At 37.2% G+C, this 24,844-nt stretch overlaps 1 protein-coding gene across 1 annotated transcript; it reads right to left on the bottom strand.

The window, feature by feature from the left end:
• Positions 1 to 104: 104 nt before the first annotated feature.
• Positions 105 to 23,596, bottom strand: LOC134753459 (uncharacterized). The gene is made up of 18 exons (XM_063689333.1): positions 23,564 to 23,596; positions 16,689 to 16,808; positions 15,769 to 15,855; positions 14,647 to 15,059; positions 13,693 to 13,835; positions 12,139 to 12,253; positions 10,811 to 10,941; positions 10,560 to 10,629; positions 10,207 to 10,277; positions 8,104 to 8,179; positions 6,855 to 6,907; positions 5,482 to 5,548; positions 3,826 to 3,887; positions 3,319 to 3,382; positions 2,654 to 2,692; positions 1,847 to 1,927; positions 1,444 to 1,514; positions 105 to 256 (listed from the first exon to the last, which is right to left on the bottom strand). Exons 1-18 carry the CDS (start codon positions 23,594 to 23,596, stop codon positions 105 to 107), a joined length of 1,848 nt encoding a protein of 615 aa, XP_063545403.1.
• Positions 23,597 to 24,844: the final 1,248 nt, after the last annotated feature.

The raw sequence follows: 24,844 nt of genomic DNA, 5'->3' as shown, positions 1-24,844 counted from the left end.
TCTATTTTTAGGCGGTTGTTAAGAAGTTAACTTAGTTTTACATGCCAATCGTTAACACTCACGGTTGGTATGTTGGCTACGCACCCCGGTATATTTAGTCCCTGTCAATGGTATACGTTTTGGGTAAAGACCATATTTAGCCGTGAGCCGTGTTTCCTCTTCTCATGGCTCTGTTTTGAGGTCCTTGACGACTTGGGTAGTCGGTTGTCGCTCTGGATACGGACTTCGGGCTTCACTATGGCTGGGGCCTTATTGTCTGTGGATATACAGGGATTTTGGGTCAGTCAGGGCAGCTATAGTACGACTTATCTAGCTGTTAAACAAAAGGCATTGTTTCTGTTGTGCACCGCGGTGGCTACCTCATTTCTCATCAGTGAAAAGGATCACGCCCGTTTAAAAGGCAATTTTAGCGTTCTACTTTTATGGTTCAAATTCAGATAACAGCATTCGGAGTTAACACGTTTGGGTAATGTAGGACGACATGTAAAAAAATTCGGAGATAGCAAAAAGCTGTTACATTTTGAGCCGTATGTGTAGCACGCTAAAATTGCCTTTAAAACGGGCGCGATCCTTTTCATTAATAAGAAATAAGGTAGCCACTGCACAACAGAAACAATGCCTCTTGTTTAACGGGGTAAGGTTTGGGCGAAAAAATAATTTTAGATAATTCCTACTATAAGAAGCCACATTCAGATTAAATTTAAGAACTTGTTACGGTTTTGCTCTCATTATGATACGACCTTGAATATCGGTCACGCCGATTGGTGCATAAACTTAAGATGCCGTTATTGTCGAAAGTATTCAGTATATATTTCTTGAGTATTTTTTTAAAAGTAATGTATATAATGAGCTTTCATTTGAGATATTAAATATTTAAATCGGTTCATTGGTTTAGATTGTAGAATTTTTTGAAATATTTTTTTAAAGAAGTGGCGCCATCTCTGTCACTAAGGGGTGAAACTGCCGCTGCTGCGGGTCAAATCGCTCAGTTTGGTCCCTACTATCACTGCAAAGCGGCTTGCTTTTATCATGAAGTGCAGCATTTTGTTCATAACAAATATGACTAGCATGCGAAATGAATGAAGTCATACGTGATCGTCAAGGTCGTGTATCTGAATCAGCTGCAGATCTCGTGCTACGCGAAAATGATCTTAGGAGACCTTTTCTAACTTTTTAATAGGGAATATTACGCAAAATTCTGCGCAGAGGGCGTCACTAGTACAATCACAGGGCCTACCGCGAAACACGAAAATCGAAATAAGTTAAACTTAAGAAGGTCATTTTCTGAGAATATGTCTGCTGTTGCGTCTAATTGCCGCGAGTGCCGCGACTCTTTGTATGGGTCATTTTGTATGAGTCGCGGTAATTAGACCGCAGACATATTTTTTTGAGAATGACCCGAATACCCTTTGTATACTTTCTGAATAGATATTCTTTACTTACATTGAAAGGATATTCTTTTTAAAAACGGGGGCACAACCAACTTCTTGAGTTTTGTTCGGAAGATGTCCATTCTGAAAAAAACATTTTTAATAAAAACCGGCCGCGTCGGACTCGCGCACGAAGGGTTCCGTACCATTACGCAAAAAACAGCAAAAAAATCACGTTTGTTGTATGGGAGCCCCACTTAAATATTTATTTTATTTTGTTTTTAGTAGTTTGTTGTTATAGTGGCAACAGAAATACATCATCTGTGAAAATTTGAACTGTCTAGCTATCACAGTTCACGAGATTGTAGCCTGGTGACAGACGGACGGACGAACGAACAGCGAAGTCTTAGTATTTAGGGTTCCGTTTTTACCCTTTGGGTAAGGAACCCTAAAAAGAATAGGGTAAATGTACTCACGTGCTCTTGGTCGGTCCGGCGAGACGCATGACCTGCTTTCTCATACACCGGTAACTGTGGCACTGGTGATAGTGTCTACACCTGTCAATCAATAATAAAAATAAATAATAAATAAATAACATCCTCCCAAGAATACCGAACATTCTCCTCACGCGTGAAAGTCAAAAAACCGACATTGGCAAATTCACCCTGTGCAAAATTGCGAGGAGTAAAAGCCAGATAAGAGATAAAAATAATAATATTGGGGACATCTAACAATAATGTTCTTTCAACTACCCATAGTAGGTACAGTCAGCTGCAGAGATAACTGATCCCCTCTGCATAAAAAATTGTTTGCAGGGGGTCAACTGTGTCTGCAGCTGTACTATTACATCAATGTAAAACCATTTTCAATGACCCCAAGTACAGTTGCATTTCATGTGTCATTCCGTTTTAAAACGGATGAAATTCAAACATATTTCCTTTAGTACTTACACAATTTACATTTACTCAGGTATATAAAAACTGAAATTGATATCATACAAGTAAAAGTGACCTAGCCCTTCAGTGGCCGAGGCCGGAATCGAACCGGCGACACCACTCTACAGATTACGCGTCTAACGTCCTAACTACTTAGACTACCCGATACGAGTAATAACAGGTAATAGTTGGGTCATTCTCAAAAAATATGTCTGCGGTCTAATTACCGCGACCCATACTAAATGTATGGAAAGAGTCGTGGCAATTAGACGCAACAGCAGACATATTCTTAGAGAATGACCCAGTTGATCCACTAATCTATTTACTTCAACACTTTGCCATACTCACGGGGAAGTTTTACGGTCGCCAGGAATATCAGCTTCAAGCCTAGAAAAAAAAAACATTTCAAGGCCCGTCCTGAAGGCCTACAGCGAAACACGTAATCCAAATTTTTGTTATCTGCCTCTCTATCGCACAAATATGAGAGACGAACTTAACAGTAGCGCGACTTTTGCTAGCCAATTGTAAAAAGCTACGCCTAAGCGCAGCCTTAAATGATTTGTTACTGCTAACGTTAACGTTGAATGAGACGTGTTACTGCTAACGTTAACCACCAAAGATGTCATTTGACGTATGCTACAGCCCAGTATAAACCTTGCATTCCGGATTTCGGAAGACCTTTTTATAGACCTCTAGGGTGGCTTCAGGATAGTTATGTGAAGTGTTACTTACAGTCTGGCAAAAAAGAGTAGAAATTAAAAAGTGGCAACACTGTAGTGTCGTCCCTTTCAAACAATCTAAGAAAAACGGGACTACACTACAGTGTAGCCATTTTTTAATTTCTACTCTTTTTTGTCAGACTGTATTATTATAGACATTTTTTCAAATATTTCGGATTTTTAGAAACCGTGAACAGCTTTCATTTGCAATTTTACCTGATTGAAGAATGTGACCTTATTATTATAACTATAGCACACCAGCTACTCTGACTGACTTTTATTAAAAGTACTTACCACCCTAGTTTGAAAGGAGTATTTTTCTTATTTATAGTTGAATAAAGTTTCTTGTATCCATTATCTGAAAGGAGAATTTAGATTTTAAAGTTATTAGTACTGTCATCAATCAGTAAATTCTTGAAAGTATGTATTGAGCGTCTAATCGCCACCTCTTTTTATACGTTTTATTAGGAATCGTGGTAATTAAGCCCCAGACATTTATTTTTGGGAATATTTAGATGTAATTTAGTACTTATTATGCTTGAGCCATACAATATCGCTATGGTAAAGTTTGATTGAATTGAACCAGTTCATTTTCAGTTAAGTGTGATGGTTAACTTTGACAGCATACGAGGACGTCGCCAGGGGTTGGCAGGGGGGGTAGCAGCAGATCAGGCCCTGGCTTTAGGGAATTTAGGGTTAGTGTTATGCTGAGGCGGGACCATTTCGTGCCATGAATAAATGAAATGAGTAAACCAAATAGATACTGTTAATGTATTCGACTTTAGTGTTGGTGGTACATACGTTGGTGGTCCAAGACTTCATCATGGAATAGCATTTTGAGACTTTCGTAGGCTGATCTGTAACTGAAAAAAAAATTGTATTATATTATTTAATACAAATACTCTTTATTACACGCCTTACAGAAAACGATACAATGAATAAGTACGGTGACTAAAGAAGAGGTAGGTAAACAACAGGCGGTCACTAAAAAGCGCTATCTTCCAGACAACCTTTACACAACATATGCAGTGTGACACTTCTTAATAAACAATAGATTCTGCCCGTGACTTCGCCTGCTAACATTTAGCTTCAAATGATAGTGATGGCTAAAGTGACTAAATATATACCTATCGAAACGCATCCTTATTCATATAGTAACAAAGATATTATTACAATATATTTGGCTACTTCCCAAGTAACCTTAGTCGCTAAATATAAGGGTTAAAAGAAATCTACATATTATAAGCGTTTCTTTACCCCATATTGACGTTCTAAAATATGAGTTAAGTATAGCCGGCTATGCCCCCGGATTGGGCACAATTTTTTATCACCTAAGGTTGCAAAACGGCGCTACAATAGGGTTAGAGGTTGAAACGGTAGTACTATTAGTTATTCTGTGGTTGAAATAAGAATAATAGTGCAAATTTGACCGTCACTATCTATTTGACACTGACTACAATTAGTCGACTTCAATCACATTAACACACACACACACACACTTAAAACAAACTACCTATCTGAAGACCTGTGGTGACCCAGTGAAACTGACAACTGACGGTGACAAGTCAAACAGCTAAACAAATGTGTGTAGTGAGCATAAGAACTAGTGCTTACGCCAATTCTCGGAACTAGTTGCCAAGCGGACCCCAGGCTCCCATGTGCCGTAGCAAAAGGAAAATGATGTACATCTTCCTCGCGATGATGATGATGATGGGTGATGATGGCTAGTATATTATACTAGACTAATCCATACTAATATTATAAATGTGAAAGTCTGTCTGTCTGTGTGTTTGTAATCGTTGCATGACATTTCAATTTTTTTTTAATATTTATAATTTAATTCAATGAAAACATGCTTAAATTATGTTCACCATAGTTCATTATATTTAATCCAATCAACTTAATAGAAACGTATTGACTTGCATATGCCTTTTAAATGTATTATTAATTTTATAATTGTAATAATAATTGTATTGTTCTTCTATTTATAAATAATTTTTGAATATGACGATGTTCAATTACTACAAATAAAATATATTCTATTCTATTCTATTCTATTCTATTCTATTCTATTCTATTCTATTCTATTCTATTCTATTCTATTCTATTCTATTCTATTCTATTCTACCTCTTCACGCTTAAACCGCTGAACCAATTTAGTTGAAATTTGGCGTAGAGATAGTTTGAGTCCCGGGGAAGGACATAGGATAGTTTTTATTCCGAAAATCATCCCTTAAGAGGGTGAAAAGCGGGGTGGAATCATGGTGGAATTGAGATAATAAATGAGTTGCCTAATATTTGTGTGCATATTATGCTCAAATTGAATGATTGCTATAAGGCTCTCTCCAGGCGCTATTCTTACTCTAGCTGGGGTTACTAAGTCCACGTAGACGAAGTCGCGGGCAAAAGCTAGTTGTAAATGTTTCAAGAATATATCAGAAACTATACAAAACTCACTCTTTCTCGTTATTAATACCAGCGATCACGCTAATGAGGGAACTGCGTTCTAGAATCTTCTTTTTGACTGGAAATTAAATAAATTATTAATCACATATCACATGATATTGTAAAGTAAATATTTGCATCCCTAATATTAAGTTTAGTTTATTCATTTATATCAATCAGACAGCACTAACAGATAAACCTTACGTGCTATTTGGCATTATATTACTTATTATCTAACATGCATGAATTACTTTTAAATAGAAGGAAAAAAAATACAATAATTGGCAAAATAATTGTAAACCCTTGTTGAGGCAATAAATGATTTATCTATTTATCTAAGACGAATGAGGCCGTTAATTACAGTAAATAAAATAAATTTAAATTAAATTGGGTTGAATCAATAAATTATACATATAATACCGAATACAGAATTAGGAATAATAAGTTAATAATAATGTCACAATTTTCTCAATTAAAATAATTAAATAATTTTTAAGAGTTATTCTTAGGGCAAATCTAATATCTAATCTAACTTTGCACCGATTTGGCTAGGGACAAAGCTTTAAACACAATAAATAGCAACCAAAAATTTAGTCAACTTTTGCATATTTAACGAAATTGTTGTGCAGAATGGAGGCGCAGGGCTCCGTGTTCGAGTGCAGCGAAGGATTGTGGTGATTATGTCGTCGGAAATAAAAACATATTTATGCTCAACAAATATGTAGTTTTAATATACCATAAATCACACTACATTTCGTTCATGTCAACGATTGATAAATATAGATTAGAACAGTCACTTATTTATAATAAAAACCTTTTAAAATTGGGAACAACTTAATGCAGAGCTATATCAATAGAAGGGAGACGAAAGACAAAACGGATACAGTACTAGAGTGGTAGCATAGAGTAACAAAGTAGGTATTGCCTGTATACCTATATATCAATACTATCAATAGACAATACATGTAAAGGGTATACTACACGATTTCTAACAGAATAGTTATTTACGATACAAGTGCGGAAAAGAGGAACTTCGAAACGAGTGGCGATAAATTAAAACACGACCGCAGGGAGTGTTTTAAATCGACACGAGTTGCGAATCACCTATTCGCACGTGTATCGTACAACGTTTTACAGTACATATGGCTCTTTAAACTTTCGACATATGCACGAAAAGTGCTATTTGACGCACTAGTGCGAGAAAGTAGCACCGTATGTACTGTAAATTATATTTCTGCTCTATCTATACCTACACGACCGAGGTTTGAAAGCACAATTTTTGACCACCACACACGTAAGAAAAATTAAAATGATTATTATGTTTATTATAGCATTGCCCCAGTTGCTTAGTTACTTAGACGGGCTGTATACATATAAATACTTACAGAATTTACAAGGATGCCTAACAATGTATTTAAGTATTTGGTCCGGAATACTCCTGAAAAGAGAGGGATGACATTACACTTATGCAACAATAGCCTGAAGAAGATTAAGGTAATTCAAAGGTTTAAAAGTTCAATTTAACCAAATTAAACTGAACACATTTTTACAAGCTTAATGAAATGAATGAAATGAAATGAAAATTGTTTTATTTCCTTGTAAGCTTAGTCTACAAATTGCCATCAGTGGTTGGGACTTCCTTTTAGGTGAATGTACCTGTATCAGGATGCCCCGCTCTTCTATAAATATAACAGTCTTTTTTATTTAGGAAATTTAATACAATCAAGGACCATAAAAGAGGTCCTTTTATGGTCCTTGATTGCAATGTATGTTTGTAATAAGTATGATTGTTCGAGTCAAATCTAACAAGATAGAGTAAACCCACTTCACATTGATTTACTGTACAATGTGATGGAAATAAAAAATAATGGATGAAAGCATTTATTGCAGTGGCATGCATATTAAAATACACAACTTGAAATAAAATAATTAATATTAATATATTTTAATAACAAAACTTCCGTGAGACACAGACATATTAAATATATTAATAACGGGTCACTCACGTGTTTTAAGTCGAAAACGCTCGACATGTTTCACTCCATACTAATATTAATATAAATACAACTCAAATAAAACCATAACAATTACATTTCAGAATGTCTAGTCAGACCAAGAAAGTCAGCAACGGGTGTTATTTAATACGTCATAATTTCATAGAAGCGATGGAGCGACGACCTGGTGAAGGTCGCGGGAATTCGGTGGATGCGAGTGGCCTATGTCCAGCAGTGGACGTCTATCGGCTGACATGATGATGATGAATTTCATAGAAGTTTGGCGTTTAACATAACACTTGCACTGCGTGTGCCAGAGTATAGTTTATACTATTTTTTAATAAAATAAATATTAGGGGACATATTACACAGATCAACCTAGCCCCAAATTAAGCTAAGCTTGTACTATGGGTGCTAGGCGACGATATACATAAATACATACTTATAAATACATAGAAAACACTCATTACTCAGGAACAAATATCTGTGCTCATCACACAAATAAATGCCCTTACCGGGATTCAAACCCAGGACCATCGGCTTCACAGGCAGGGTCACTACCGACTAGGCCAGACCGGTCGTCGGCATCCCATCATTCCCAACCCAAGAACCATTGAGATAAAGAGTCAATGTTGATTACCTGTCCAACTCCTTTGATCCTCGATAATCGTGACATTCCGAGTCTAGATATTCTTCGTTGCTTGTGTGAGAAGTGACTAAAATATAAATCAATTCAATTCAATTTCAGCTACCATCGTGACATGGTTTGGCCAAAACTATGTTTGGGGAATTTCAACTTCACCACCTAAGTTTGACCCTAAAATCTGGAGCACGAAAAAAACCTTTTCCCTAATCTCCGTCCAAATTCAATTCAATTATTCAATTCAATTTGATTATTTATTTATTTCGAATCATGATATGTATCGAGTTAGTTTAATTTATACTGAAATATGTATATAAAAAAACCAGCAAAATTTGCAAACACTTAAAAAAAGATCTGTGGTCGCATCTAATTACCATGCAGAGATGGGCAAAATGTAATCGACTAACGATTAACGATTAAGATTACAAGAATTAATTGCGACTAACGATTGAAAACGACGATTGATCAATCTTAGTTGTATAGAGTGCAACTAATTTAGTTGCAACTAAATTAGTTGCCGATTGATTTCGGACAACTAAATTTTGTAATCGACTAATTAGTTAGACTATTTTCTCGCGACTAATGTTAGAAGCAAATTGAATAGAATACCTCGGTATGGCTATGTTGACAGACTGATTAGGACATCTTAACGGATGTTTAAAAAAAAAATAGTCATGTATTACTTACGATATTTTGACCGTTTCTAAGGAGTGAGATCTGTTCTCACTATTATTTTGCTACTAAAGTAGTGCATCTCTCTGAAATTGGATTAAATTTCTCTTATCTAAGGGTAAATAAGAACTAGGTACTTTGTGCATTAGTAAAATAACACTTAAAAAACACAATTATATAAATCAAACTTTGTATATTAAATATAAAAGCAACCATGATATGTATTTAGTTAAACTATATGAGGTTGTTTTGTCACCGCGTGACACTAAAAAGAGTTTTACTATTGTCAGAGACAGCAAAATATTGATAGTTTCTATGTCTAAGATTTACTCAGTATCGTATAATTCAAAGTATTAATAATGCACCAACCTACTTTATTGTTTGCGATTTGTCGTTATTACCAATATATCTTTATAATAATATTATGGCATTATTTGCATTGTCATTCAATCATTTCAAATTAAATGTGTATACATAATTTTAGCTCAATCGGATGAAGATATCTGCTTCAAAATAAGTCGCAAATTTCTACCCAAACTAACATAGTTACAACATACGAGTACCTCCGTATGTTACATACATTAGTACTTGTAGTTACATATTGCAAGATAAAAAATGCAAACACGGGCGACTACGTAGTTTTAATATAGATTTAATCGTAAAATTTAGTCGATTGAAACTAAAACTAATTTAGTTGTTAGTCGAACATTCTCACAACTAATTTAATCGCAACTAAATTAATCGCGATTAAAAAATGACGATTGATATTTTTAATCGATTGATTAGTTAACTAAAAGATTAATCGATTAATGCCCATCTCTGTTACCATGTCATCCATGACTTCTAAATTTTTTTATGGGGTCGTGGTAATTAGAACAAACTCAGATTTTTTAAAGGCAAAGGTCTCATATTAGACACCTTGAAACTACGTAAAGATACAAACACTCAGATTTTGTTAAATTTTAACCTCTTGTCTGAGTATGATAAGAATACTGATCGAATTTCTAGAGTTAAATCAAGAACAGTGCAGAGATTTTGACAGCACACGCAGTGCCAGTGTTATTTATACGTCATAATTTCACAGAAGTTTGATGTTTAAAATAACACCTGCGAGCCTGAGTCTAAAAGATCTCTGCAGACTTTTCTTGGTCTGACTCAACTTGGTCTAACATTTTTTCTGCTCTATAGGTACTACAGCACAAGAGAGGTTTGAAGCAACGATTTTTGACCACCACACACATATAAAAGGATAATACAATGATCGTCATCAGACAAGTCTAAAGTCTGCTTAGCTTTAGATAGAATAGATGGGTGCCACGGACAGTGCGGTTTTATCTTCACCTTCAGGATATATCTCTATCTCTTACAAATACATACTAAGTACCTAAATAAATAAACAAGCAGCATGGAAAATAACACTACCCTTACCAGAATCAACGTTGGTGAACATACTAATGGTTTCCGGTTCCGGTTCATCAGCATTCTCCGTTATTTTTAATCTGTAAAATAACACACAATTGATTATATTAAATTTAGTCATATACTAAACCAAATTTTCCAAGATAGCACTATTTCTTTTGAGGAAAATCTTAAATTTAGTAATCAATATCTGAGTTATGTGAATTGAATGCCCCTTAAAAACTGCAACTAGCATAAATAATAATAGTACTCGAACATTCTGTTAAAATAATTATCTAAGCCTAATTGCCGCGACATATATATACATTTTTTGTAAGAATTTGTGTTAAGTAATCACTGACATTTTCAGAAAAGTTACTTACTCAGATTGCACTTTTTTTGTAGACGTCTTTCTCAAAGCCATATTGGCGATCTCAACGGAAGTGCCGAGTTCTGAAAGTAATGAATAAGTACAGAAAACTGTCATAAAACTACTCTTAATTTTGTAACTATAGGAATCAAAATGTTTCATTCTGGAAGGAAAGTTCCTTTATTTGCTATTAAATTTTCCTGAACTATCTGAGAACCACCTCTAACTTTTTGGAAGCTTGCACAACTGTATTCATAACATCACCTGCTATCCTAAGATCGCTACACGGTTTTTCTTTTTTCATCTTCTTTTTGTTCCTGCGTTTGGATTGAAAGCGGGACCGCGAGTTAGATGTGCCCGTATCAATCGAGCTTATTTTCTCTGGCATCGAATTCCTTTATTTAGAAAAACAAAACACGTTTGTCTAATATATTGGAATCTTAAAAAGATGCTTGACAATTGTATATGTTAAAAACTGTAATGGATGTCATATATTAAAGAAAAAGTGACGAAGCCCTCCAGTGGTGAAGGAGTGGTGGGAGTGGGGAAGGCGGAGGCACTGGAGGGCTTCGTCACTTTTTCTTTAATATATGACATCCATTACAGTTTTTCATTTATAGGTATATAGTATAGTAGTGTGACTACTTTAAAAACACAAATCAAAATATTTAATAAAATAATTGTATTTGTTCTCAAACTTTTTAATTGTATATGTTATTTATTTTATTTTATTCGGGATGCTTACTGCCTAATATACATAGGTTACTAGACTTATGCACTAGATGAAAATTACAAGCTTCCACAAATATAATGCTAAATAACCAAATAAATAAATACTTATGTATGTTATTCTCGGAAGATTTTGCGAAATTTAACAGAAATTGAAAGAAGGTTGAAGTTTTTTCATAGTCGAAAGCTCACAATAGGAACATTTGACAATTTCGATAATAAGAATTAACTAATCATTATAAGAACGTAAAAAGCTTAGGTACCTACGAATAACAATAAATAGCAAAGCAACGTAGTAATTATAATACCTTGGTGTGTATGGCTGTATTTTTATTTTTATTTACTTAAACTTTATTGCACAAATTTACACAAAAAGAGTACAAATGGCGGACTTAACGCCTTGAGGCATTCTCTACCAGTCAACCATTGGGCTAAACAGAGACAGTGAGTTTGGTGCAGGATTGTAAAGAGTAAATATGAAAAAGATCCAAGTCAGACTACTATGATACTATATTTACACAAATATCCATAAAGAAAATAATAATATACCTACATATATACAAATTTAATATATATATAAATAAACATACATATATTTAATAATTATGTACCTAGTGTGAGACATCACGTAGACATTTAGTCGCGAATGTTCTCAAATAAATGCTTACGCAACTTGCTTATTTCATTTAATTTCATTTTAATCATTTAATCCAGATAACATTGATCCATAATTAAAACATACAAAACATTTGCAATAAAAATAAAAATAAATAAGATTAATAAGTATAAAAGATAGATTATGCTATGGCATATACATTATTATAATTATGACTTGGCAATTATAGAAGACATGGTAATTATACCGTAAGAGGCTGTCGGGTCGCGGAGGTATCGGGAATGCTTGCGACCTGGGTTCTGGTATCGGACACTTCACATCTGCTAGCATACGTTGGCACATTTCGGTACATTGGTCGATATCTGCCAATAAAACAAATGTTTTGGTATACAGGTAGACCACATCATCACTTACCATCAGGTGGGATCGTGGTCAAACGCCTGCCTATTAATCATAAAAAAAAGGTAACTAAAAAACCGGCCAAATGCGAGTCGGACTCGCGCTCCGAAGGTTCCGTACTTTTTAGTATTTGTTGTTATAGCGGCAACAGAAATACATCATCTGTGAAAATTTCAACTGCCTAGTTATCACGGTTCATGAGATACAGCCTGGTGACAGACAGACAGACGGACAGACGGACAGCGGAGTCCCAAACAGTCAGTGGAGTGGAGTGGAGTCAGTAATAGGGTCCCGTTTTTACCCTATCAAAACAAGAGGCGCGCAGAGAACGATTCCAATTTTTCCTTTTTGAATTTTATCTTTTCATATGCGTGTACATAGAGCAGAAAATCATTCTCGAAAAAAATGCAAAAATATGACCACAAATTCGGTCAGCTTCCTTATACCTAGACTATAGTACATCCATACACACAGACAATTTTGTACTAAAATTAGGTAGGTATACGATACTCGAATTTAAACTGTTGTGACTGTTGTGAGACATACTAACATTAAATAATTTCACGGTTTAGACACTTGTTTTAAGGGATACTATACTATGAACAAATTGGGGCAACATCACTTCAGCTTAAAAAACAAAGTCCTCAGCGTCTCTCTGTCTGTATGTTCGCGATAAAGTCAAAAACTACAGAACGGATTTTCATGCGGTTTTCACCTATCAATAGTGATTCTTGAGGAAGATTTAGGTGTATAATTTGTCAAGCCGGGGTGGGTTGTTAGTTTAGGATATATTTACAGCGTCCGGCTGTATCGCTCTTGATGAGATTCTGCGTCTGTTAATAGATGAAATTGACGAGCCGACGCGCTTGAGTGGCCAAGTGTGACGCGCTACAGAACCTACAGTAGTTACTTGAAATCCTACCGGCTGTATCGCTCTTGATGAGATTCTTCGTCTGGTAATAGATGAATATGATGAGCCGACGCGCTTGAGTGGCCAAGTGTGACGCGCTACAGAACCTACAGTAGTTACTTGAAATCCTACCGGCTGTATCGCTCTTGATGAGATTCCGCGTCGCGTAATAGATGAAATTGATGAGCCGACGCACTTGAGTGATCAAGTGTGACGAGCTACAGAACCTACAGTAGTTACTTGAAATCCTACCGGCTGTATCGCTCTTGATGAAATTCTGCGTCTGGTAACAGCTGAAGTTGACGAGCCGACGCACTTGATTGGCCAAGTGTGATGCGTTACAGAACCTACAGTAGTTACTTGAAATCCTACCGGCTGTATCGCTCTTGATGAAATTCTGCGTCTGGTAACAGCTGAAGTTGACGAGCCGACGCACTTGATTGGCCAAGTGTGATGCGCTACAGAACCTACAGTAGTTACTTGAAATCCTACCGGCTGTATCGCTTTTGATGAGATTCTGCGTCTGGTAATAGATGAAATTGATGAGCCGACGGGCTTGAGTGACGACGTCTGAAACGCAGTAGCAGTCGGGGCAGGTACGAGGGTCCCTCGCCGGCACTGCGGTCTCTGTCTTGCTGTGAAAAATTACAGTCATAATTATAGGGAGCGTGCATAAACTGTAGGGGCAGCACAGGAGACGTCAGATTTTTTGGCGCGAGGCGTAAATGTGTAGTTTATGCTTCCAAAGTAGCCCACAAGATGGCAGCACTTGCTTTGGTGTGAAGTGTCAATGTACATGTGATGATGGCAGACCCTCCAACGCGCACGGTCCCTATTATTCTTCAATTAAGACATTACAATGCACTTATGAATGTCAAAAACTAACACCGATTTTAATTCTAACCTACACCACAGCCCCGAGAAGACGTTTACCAGATAGTGTTGATAGAGACGTGAATCATTTGAGTCTAAATTTAAATTAACTTGACTCGAGATAACGCTAAAAAACTTCCGAGTTTTTTAGTACCTACTCCGTGTCGAAGATCTTTATTGAGTCTTTGTTAAACGTAACTCAAAAGGACTCGGGTCTCCGAATGAAGCTTCCATCGACAGTTTTATAGGTTATATCTATATAAGAGTACAGAAAACAGGAGTTATTCTATGATTTATTTACACCACATAACGTACTTTACTACGTACCATACTGACCCATGAATTTTACACGAAAACAAATTCATTGTTTTTTTTTTTAAATCAGAGATCTGAAAAGGGTTCAAGTCTCTACAAAATACTCGGGTCTCTCCCATATCCCATAGGTCCGTCGTTTTGAAAATGTTTCAATACCTAACTGATGTTTCATATTGTACAGTATTGTACAAATAATTTGACTTTGAAAATAATCTGCTCTTAATTAATTTTGTTTGTTCAACACTTTGAACATCGGACCTGTTTTCTTGTGAGGAGGTGGTGTCAGATTGTGCTCGTGCACGCTCAATAACCCCGTGCACGGGCGCGCGCCGGCCACGGCGCTGCGTACGCACAGGACAGCTATAGGTAGGTACTATTAGGAGTGCACGCAGGTCAACTATACTATTAGGAAACACCTGTTTTCGTGTGATGTTAGATTGTGTTGTGGTGTTAGATTGTGCTCGAGCACGTTCAATAACCCCGTGCACGGGCGCTCGCCGACGACGTCGCTGCGAGAGCAAAACAACTATACTATTAAGAAACAGACCTGTCGTCTTGTGAGGAGGTGGTTTTAGATTGTGCTCGAGCACGCTCAATAACCCCGTGCACGGGCGCGCGCCGACGACGGCGCTGCGTGCGCGCAGGCCGTGCTCGTCGGGCCGATGAGCAACCTTGTACAAAATAAAACATTACTTAATTTACTATTTATGCCATACATATTCTAATTTTTATTGTAGGTAATATTATTTCAAAATAATATCGTAAAGGCTAACGTTACAAATCATTTGTCAGCTAAAACTGATAAAATTCACATCAATTGACATTTTTCAGACGAGTCCCAAATTATTATAATAAGCACCTACATGACATTGATCCTTTTCACACTTCCCTGTCTAGTCTTAGAATGAAACTTAGACATAAGTTGTTTTAATATGTCAAGTATAAATATAAATAAGTAAATGTATAAATGTAACTTTCCGGCTTTCCGGTAGGACAACCGTAGGCTCATGTTTTTCTTTTATCTCCTTTTTATCTTTGCTGTTTAGTGTGTATGTTAACATTATGTACTTACTAATGAACCTCCAGGTCTGTTTTCTTAAGTATGTTAAGTACATTTGTACTTCAAACCCATTTGTATATGTGACTGTTTGTGTTCTAAATAAAGTAAAAAAAAAAAAATATGATTTAGCATTTATCCTTTCCTTACTTATATTATAAATTCGAATAAAGTGTGTCCCTCTGTTACCTCTTCACGCTTAAACCGGCTGTACTATGGAGATAGTTTCAGGCCCGACGAAGGACATACTAGGATAGTTTTTATCCATTATCATCATCCCACGCAAACGAAGACGCGGGAATAATAAAGTGAAGAAACTTTACCTCTGAAGATGCGTCTAGCGCAGCTCGCACAGAAAATGACGCCTCTAAACACCTCCGCACCGTGCAGGTCGGTGTCGCTGCACACGTCTGTAAGTTACACACACAGACATACAAGTTACTTCGTGAGAGGGGGGGGGGGGGGAGGCACAGAAAATGACGCCTCTAAACACCTCCGCACTGTGCAGGTCCATAGACATAGTATATACAAGTAGTTATAGATGCACCAACGAGCGACCGGGGTAAGAGAAAGAATATTCATATAAAATGTATACTACGCAATTTATCCGGTTTGCAAGTCCAAATGTCTTTTCTCTTTCACTCTTATAAATTTCGGTTTTTCGCCATAGTCTCCTTGCTATGATGCCCTCATGATGCCATAACCCGACCATGAAAAAATGCCTGGTCGGTGATGAAGACAAAGCATGGCACTATTTTCTCTTTCCTCTTTGAATTTTGAATGATTCACGGTTAATTTTACTATCAGACTTATATTGACCGGGATACAAACCCGTAGTGACACTGTGTGTAGTATGCTTGGCCAGACCAACGAGTGTGAACGCGACCAGACCAATGAGTGTGAATGCGACCGATGGTAACGTTGAAAGCGAACGCAGCCGACGCGCAAGAATGAGGGTAGACTGAGCGCGGTCTACACAACTTTGACACCCATCCGCTATCTTCAGTCACCCGTGAACTGTAATGTGCATGTAACTGCGTCGAAATATCGGGAGCTCAAAAACAATACAAAAGGTAATCACGGTCTATAGGTATCCCGGTCAATATAAGTCTAGAAAAAAAATATATGGTAAAGGCGATTGTAGAAAGAATAACCGCTTTTACCATATTTTAGTGGTATAACGTAGCCGCCTTTAATATAAATACTTATATTTTAGAAGTTTAAAGTAGTGTACACAACTCACAACACTTCCGACAATGCCTGTGGTAGCTGTATCCTCTGAAGGCAGCCTCGCTATTACGCACGGAGTGGCTGCAGTGCTGGCACACCTCGTAGCTTCTAGAAACCATTGAAATTTCACTACCTTGGGAGATATAACACACGCTGCTCTAGTACTAGTAGAACCCGCTTAATACACGCTGACCAGACCAACAAGGGCAACAAGTGTGAATGCGACCGATGGTAACGTTGAAAGCGAACGCAGCTGACGCGCAAGAATGAGGGTAGACCGGGCGCGGTCTACACAACTTTGATACCCACCCGCTATCTTCAGTCACCCGTGAACATGATGCATGTAACTGCGTCGAAATATCGGGAGCTCACAAATAATACAAAAGGTAATCACGGTCTATATCCCGGTCAATATAAGTCTAGTAATACACGCTGCTCTACTACTAAAGTAGATCCCGCTTTATTAAATTAAAATTACAATTACCTATTGGTAATTGTAATTTTAATTTGATTTCTAATCTAATTGTAATGTAATGTAATTTCAATTTATTGTATGTATTATTAAGTTTAATTTGTAATTTTTATCTATGGGTTTTTTGCATGAAATAAACATATTGATTGATTGATTGATTGATTGAATACGATTTCTCGCATACCTAATACCTACCTACACTTTACACAGGTATCTGCAACTGTTGCGCCCTAGCCTTTGCACATTGTCCGATCCAATATCGGATGTAGAATCCTACATCCGCGTAGTCAGGCCGCGGGGGCGCGCCCGGGCGCCGTCTTTATCGATCACGCACACTACAACAAACATCATGCCTACACATACGCACACAATTACAAATATTATTGGCCGATAGCTGACGGGGGGCTTCGACATGGCTGAAATTATCGGAAGCGCCTTTCCGATTTCGGATGTCGGAAGGCGCCTATGAGAAAAACAGCGCAGGAGAATGCCATCGAATCAAGTCCGCTTTTTTGCGGTATCTCTTAAAAAAAAAATATCTTCATTTAACAAAAAACACAATATCACAGAGGCACATTGCAGTGAACCCCGCACTAAGCATAGCCTGTATCGCGGAATTCAAGGTCATCACGACCAATATTATATTTATGTATATTACAGTCTGACAAAAAAGAGTAGAAATTAAAAAGTGGCAACAATGTAGTGCCGTCCCTTTCAAATCTATCTAAGAAAAACGGGACTTGCCACTTTTTAATTTCTACTCTTTTTTGTCAGACTGTAAACATAAGGATAGGAAAGTAATGGGGGTGTGAAGTGTACTTGTATGTGTGTAAAATCTATAAGTGTAATGTAATGTATAATGTTTTATACATAAAATCTTACTTTTTACTACAATACGCGATATCGGATCAGGCAATGTGAAAACGCTCTTAGTCAGTAAGGGACTGCAACGGGTTTATTTTTAGATACCTACTTTCTATTTCACGTCATAGTTGACGTCAAGGGCGTCGGCGGCGTGTGACTGGTCGTATCCCTATAGCCTAGTATTAAGCTCATTTTTCATTACAAAAAACATAGAAGATGGGAAAATATACCTTTGTAAAACTGAAATCCTCTTCAGTCGCACATTTCGTTCATAATTCCACTAAGTATTCTGACAGATGAAACTTGAAGCACTTAATTCCATGTTTTATTATTTAACACTAGTGTTCTCGTTAAATTGATCCGTATTTTAACTTAGAAATAAACAAAAAGGTTCAATAACAAATTGCAGCGCGCTGACAATGACACGGAGACTGACAGCTTGACAGGATGTCGAACTGACGTTTAGATGCTCCTGGTACAATATGACATGCAATAACGTTTTTGATACTACATTCTGATCGTAAAATTTACGTGTAAAAGATAGTTAAATCTTAATTTCCGGAAGTTGTTTTAAACATATTTGTTATTAATAAACGTAAAACACGTTGAAGGGAGTGAAGAATTCGGAAATAAACTAAAAATATCATAAAGTAAAATAATATATCAGATTCATACGTAATGGATTTCAGAACGCACCTTCTTTTATAATTTGTTTGGGCTCCTCAAACTGAACTGCTATCTATGTGTGCGTGAAATGTGGATGTCGTTGTAAATGTCTCTGTCCTTCTAAAACATCGCGTGCGTGAAAGGGATAGATATCGGGGAAATCGACATTTAGTGATTGTAAACGTTAAGATATAGGCCGTAAGGATTAGTAATCACAATTGGACATATGACCTTCTTCTTGAGTCGAGCGCTGTTATGTGCCATGGGGCGAACGACCTCCTTCTCAATTCTGGTATCCTGGTACTTTTTGGATAATGTTTGTCTTAATAAGTCGCCTGTCGCTTGTCGCCGGTCGCCTGTCGCCGGTCGCCTGTCGCTTGTCGTCAGTATCCTATTGTTATGTCGCCGGTCGTTTGTCGCCAGTCGCCGGTCGCTTGTCGCTTGTCGCCGGTCGCTGGTCGCTTGTCGTCAGTATCCTATTGTTATGTCGCCGGTCGTTTGTCGCCAGTCGCCGGTCGCTTGTCGCTTGTCGCCGGTCGCTGGTCGCTTGTCGTCAGTATCCTATTGTTATGTCGCCGGTCGCTTGTCGCCGGTCGCTTGTCGCTGGTCGCTGGTCTCCTGTCGCCGGTCGCTGGTCGCTTGTCGTCAATATCCTATTGTTATGTCGCCAGTCGTCGGTCGCTTGTCGTCAGTCGCCGGTCGCTGGTCGCTTGTCGCCTGTCGCCTGTCGCAAGTCGCCTGTCGCTACTAAAAGGTATAAAAGGCCGGAGCGGGCACGGGGGGATTCATTCATTCTTCAACCATCGGACTAGTCGTGACTCTGGCTTTTGGGCGTAATTTTCGTACTGGTAAGCGAAGTTTCTCTGCTACTTTTTCTGTGTTTGTTTTTACTTGGAATTATCTTGGTAAATTAAAACTTAGAATTTGTGTCTGCGTTTGGTTTTACGGGGACAATATCGTCGTAACGCTGAACCTAGACTATTGTGGAGATTCTTTGCTGCTATGTATGGGTTTTATTTTATTGTAAAGTTTTCGATACTGAGTTGTTCCGAGTGCCGCCACGTTATGCAGGGACAATATCGTTGCATAGCAAGGACTTGGAATTGGTCTGTGTTTGGTTTTACGGGGACAATATCGTCGTAACGCTAAACTTGGACTATAGTGGAGATTCTTTACCGATGTGTTGTGTGTAGTGTTGAGTGCCGTGAAGTGAAATTTTCTACACTGTATTGTTCTAAGTGCCGCCACGTTATGCAGGGACAATATCGTTGCATAGCAGGTACTTGAAATTGTGTCTAGGTTTGATTTTGCGAGAAGTAATTTTCGTAATGTTAAGCTTGGATAATGGTGCCTAAGGGAATTTCACTTCTTTATTTAGTTTGTTTTGTGAGAAATTTATACTAGTAAAATTACTCTTAGTTATTTTAGTGTTTTTTTTTCTATGGGGTCTTTTGCTATTTTTGAAGCCAGATCATTGCTTGGACTGACAGTTTGTCCAACTAAACATTCATCACGCCTGGCGGTGTTAAAGGTGATGGGTGGTTAGGAGTCTTTTAGTTCCAGGCTTGAGAGGGCCTGGCATCTCTTCTTTACCAACATAAGAGATGAACTATCTCCCAGGTCTCAAAGCCCAGCTGTTAGATGGAAGTGAGGGCATCACGTGCGTGCCATTCGGAGTAATCTGAGCTCACTAAAGTCGGCAGTAATTGGGATCTGGTCCCCTATTAAATATATTTATATATTTCGGAGCTCTGGCCCATGCTAGTGCTGATTGCGGGGAAGGATTCTGTCGTGATTATTATTATATACTTAGTCTTAGTTGCGGCAGGACTTCTCATGTGGTTGGTGCTGGTGTGTGCAAAGGGTTCCGATCCACTGATAGACACGGAATAGGGCGACTTACCTCCTAATTCTTTGGCTTGCGAGCATAGGAGGGGGAGTCAAATACACGGACCATTAGTTTTGCTAATCTCGGTTTGGTCTACCGAACTTTCCAGCTTCTAGTAGGGATACACTTGTGTATATTCCAAGGCACTAGGTCAATGGTAAGTGCGATCTGTGCTTTGGGTGTACATAGAGTAGGGCCAGAGGGTAGGATTATAAATAGGGTAGAGTCATACACTATTTGTCTGTAGGTATTTGTGTGTAGGGTCTCTTTTATGCTTGGTCTAACTCTGATATGGTTGATATAAATTCTTCTTTTAAAGACTTAAAAATATGGCTTCATTAACCTAAAATATGTGTATTTAAAAGGTAAAGGATTCTTTTGCCTAAATCTTTCTAACTTTTAATTTATCTGGGGAAAATAAATAAAATTCCTATGAAATCTTTATTTTTATCTATTAAATTTCTGTTTTTTGGAGTAAAGACGAGGTACTAAGTTTTGCAATCAGGTTTCTAAGGTATTTACAAAATAAATTCTTAAAATATCAAGATGGGTTTAGGCATACAGATCGTTCTGAGATAGAAGAATGGTTTGTTTTAGGGACCCCTTGGCAGGCAAGAGCAGTCCAATGGGAAAATTGAGTGGAATAATGCTCAACTTGATATTTCAGTCTCATAAAATATAGCAAATAACATTAGTGCTTCGTTTATACATCTAAAAGACTAGAAATTTAGTCTATACTTTTAGTTCTGGGAATTGGGAAAAGGGATTAGTATCCCTAGCTTTTGAACATAAAAAAAAAGAAGTAATTTTGATTGACTGATGATACTTGGCGCTTCTTTCATCAGATCATCTAGGAATGCTTAGGTTGCGAAGCGTTGGTCTTAGCCCGTCTGGCTACAATGTTAGGATAGGTGACCCGAATGATGTTTTAAAACGGGATAAGGCCTTCTGACCCGCATCGAGCATGCGAAGCAGTACGTGTGAACTCACACATCGTTTAGAAGGTGATAGTATAATTATAACTTTTCCTAAAAAGCTAGGGTGTAAATGGGCTTATCCTGGGAGTGCTGCTTCGTATGTTATCCCGAAGGCTTAATAGGCGTAGCGGGACTTCACCAAAAACATTTTTAAACTCATTTTTCCAATAACATTTTTAACCTCATATTAACCATATATGCTGCAATTACCTAAATAACGTTATATGTAGTAAGCCTTTAACAGCATTTACATTACACGAATAGATTTAACAAAATTGTAATATTAATTTCATCACTACGCTCGGAATACTATTTTAGATTGCTTCGCTACGCTCAGTTTTCAATTATGGAATCATTCGCTTCGTTCAGGATTCGATGTGCGGCCTCACCGTAAATATGTCAATTTCCCTCCTAGCTACACAATCTACTATTTCTACTACTGTAACTATTAAAATATTCCTTTAGTTTCATATTAATATATCTTCAGTACCATAAATATAAATATTCCTTAAAATATAGGTAATAATAGAATAATACCGGAGTCCAAAATTTAGTCGATACTCATTAAAGAATCTAGGGTTCCGCGGTACACTTCAAGGGGTTCTAACTACTATCTAGACGATCACATGGCCAAATTTTAGGGGTAGATTCTTAAGAGGTGTTTAGCATAAGATTAGTAATAAGAGTAGTTTAAATAGTAATAGTTGGGGTGGGTGACATTTTGGTGGAAGCCGTGACGCAGGATTTAATTTACCTGGGTTACTATGGGTTTTCAAAATATAGTTATGCAAAAGTAGCCTTTGGCTACATTTTGTTGGCGTGAAATGGAGTGGGTACATTTAATTTTGGACTCTGTTATTATTGTAGATTTAAATAAGTCTTGAAACATTGTTTATTATTCAATAGTTACTATTTTTGTCGTGGTTTTGAATAAAAGTCATGAAACAAATATTTTATTATTCAAAGTTTCCATGTACACATAGAAATGAAATAAAAATCCTTGAATTGCTGATTCATAAAAGTAAACTAGTTCTACTATTTTCATTTCTTTTCCAGCCGTAGGGTGGGGATTCCTTTTCATATTCATGAGCTAGGATGTGTGTCGTCATGGAATCAATTGTAGATTCATTTTCTTGCGTTCTTGATGTCTGAAAAACAAAATAGCATAATTAAAGCTCATTTATTATAATTTTAGCATCTAAAATGGTTATTTTAAGCAAAAGCTTTCACTTATTTCCCGCGCGTCATAGATTCGTTAAGAATTTAGCTCCTTCGCAGGTACCAATAATAACAATGAAATAAATAAGTAAATATTTTGGAACAGCTTCACATATCAATCTAACCTCAGTGTAAGCAAACGCGGACGGTCTATAGTGTTGGAGGGTCTGCCATCTAGTGGCCTGAATCGGAAACATAAATATGCACATTGACAAAGAAAGTGCTACCATCTACCGTTCTCGTACGTTTTCTTTAGTATAGTGGGTGCCGCCACCTTGTGGGTTACATCGGAAGCATAAGCTTCACATTTACGTTTCATGCCAAAAATCTGACTGCTCATGTGCTGCCTCTATATAATTGCATTGCCCTCTAGTTCATGCACGCCCCCTATACTAGGCGGCGTAGTGCATTCCTATATCGATAAAGTACATACATAAATAAATAAATAATATTCAAGACTTGGGAGCACATATTTGTGGTAAAATACACGTAGGTGCATGCCTCTGTCAGGCTACATTTATAGACAGGATCGCTACCGATTGAGCTAGGAGGCCGTTGCAAATAGTCTAGAAATAAGCTTATCTAAGTTAACCTAGGATATGGTTAGATAAGATATCTAGTTATGTAAGTAAGAAGTAGGTATGCTTTAGTTGAAAAATTATGGGGGCGTGTAATTGTCCATTTACACGCAAAAATACTAAGGAAATGGGGGCGTATTCTGTAACTTTCTTCTTCTCCTATTTTGAATGCTGACAACGTGTTTGCAACCCTTTTGGTTTTGCGGTGCGACGGTTATCACTTACATTCAAGTAGCCCGGCTGTTCTTTGCCTTCCATATTGGGAAAAAAGTAGCTATTCACAATTTATTATTTGAGCTTGGCTCTAAGAGACAATCACATATGTTGTTGGAACTAAGTTCACGTTGATTGGTGTATGTAGACATCATACATTTGCTACTGTAGAATATACGTGTATTACTGCTATATACGTCTATGGATGTATGAACAAGGATTTGAGTGGGTACGCCTGACAAGCAGTTATCTAACGCACATGTTAGGAAATTTAGTCTAAAATATCAAGTAATAGTACATCATACAATTATTATTAGAAATTTAGTGGGACATATACATATGTATGGACATTTATCTATATACTCTTTAGTACGGAACCCTAAAAGTCTCAATATTTACCAGGAATAGCGTTGAAATGTGTATAGTTTACTGTTATAGTCATTACAATTATCTACTGGCCATCTGTGAGCTTCCTTGTTCTCGCTCAAATAATTTCATGAAAATCGATTAATATATGTAACCCGCTAAAGCATCTGGACGAACGGTGTGCATACATAAGCATAAGTTGTAGTGTATATATTATCATAGGTTGATTTAGGATTACAGTACTGTTCTCCTGACGGTATTTTTCAATCGTGTTCTGATTACAGTAAAATAATAATATATAGTTGTTTAAGTTAGCATTCTAAGTACCTAACATGGAGAAAGAACAATAGGCTCATTTTTCTGTAGTATGCAGTGTAGACGGCAGCTATCGTTGCAGCAAAATTCTTGAAATACGGCCTTCGAACTGGAGTATTGAAGTATCAGTAGTCCTTGGTAGCCTGAAATAAAATAGACAAGTGTTAGAAATCTCAGTTAATGAAGAGTAAAAATAAGTAGCTTTAGAGTCAGTTTTAGCTGGGCAAAACAACAATATTTTTCTTTAGACATCCATTCGCGGGGGCGCGTCATTACTTTTAAGTCGTGTGAAGTGTATTGAAATATGAGGCTACTTCAACGAAACCAGTCTGCATTTAGTCAGGTACGCAATCGCATGTACTCTCCCAAATTTCGGCGATGTTATGATAACTTAATAAAAATATATACAATTACATCCATGGGAAATTTTAGATTTCATAGGCAGTGCTTAAAGTTTTCAAAATCCAAAAAAGTTTGAGAATCTTTGCCTTACAGGACTCATTTCCAGGGTTAGGTCATAGATAAGCTAGATTAAGTGTTTACTAAGTCGACAATGTTAGCATAAGGTATGCTAGGCTAAATAACAGTTTTCATCTTTCTGCTTTTTCACCG

Source organism: Cydia strobilella, chromosome 27, assembly GCF_947568885.1.
Source record: "Cydia strobilella chromosome 27, ilCydStro3.1, whole genome shotgun sequence".
Lineage (NCBI taxonomy): Eukaryota > Metazoa > Arthropoda > Insecta > Lepidoptera > Tortricidae > Cydia > Cydia strobilella.
The sequence above is the reverse complement of the archived record's forward strand: the minus strand, read 5'-3'. Positions and strand labels throughout refer to the sequence as shown.

Excerpts from the sequence above, each read along its gene's own strand:
- LOC134753459 (XM_063689333.1), bottom strand. The coding sequence starts at position 23,596 with ATGGAAGGCAAAGAACAGCCGGGCTACTTGAAT. Across the intron at positions 5,549-6,854 it reads TAGGCATCCTTGTAAATTCT|TCAAAAAGAAGATTCTAGAA; the intron begins GTAAGTATTTAT and ends TTTAATTTCCAG. Across the intron at positions 1,928-2,653 it reads GGCGACCGTAAAACTTCCCC|GTGTAGACACTATCACCAGT; the intron begins GTGAGTATGGCA and ends ATTGATTGACAG.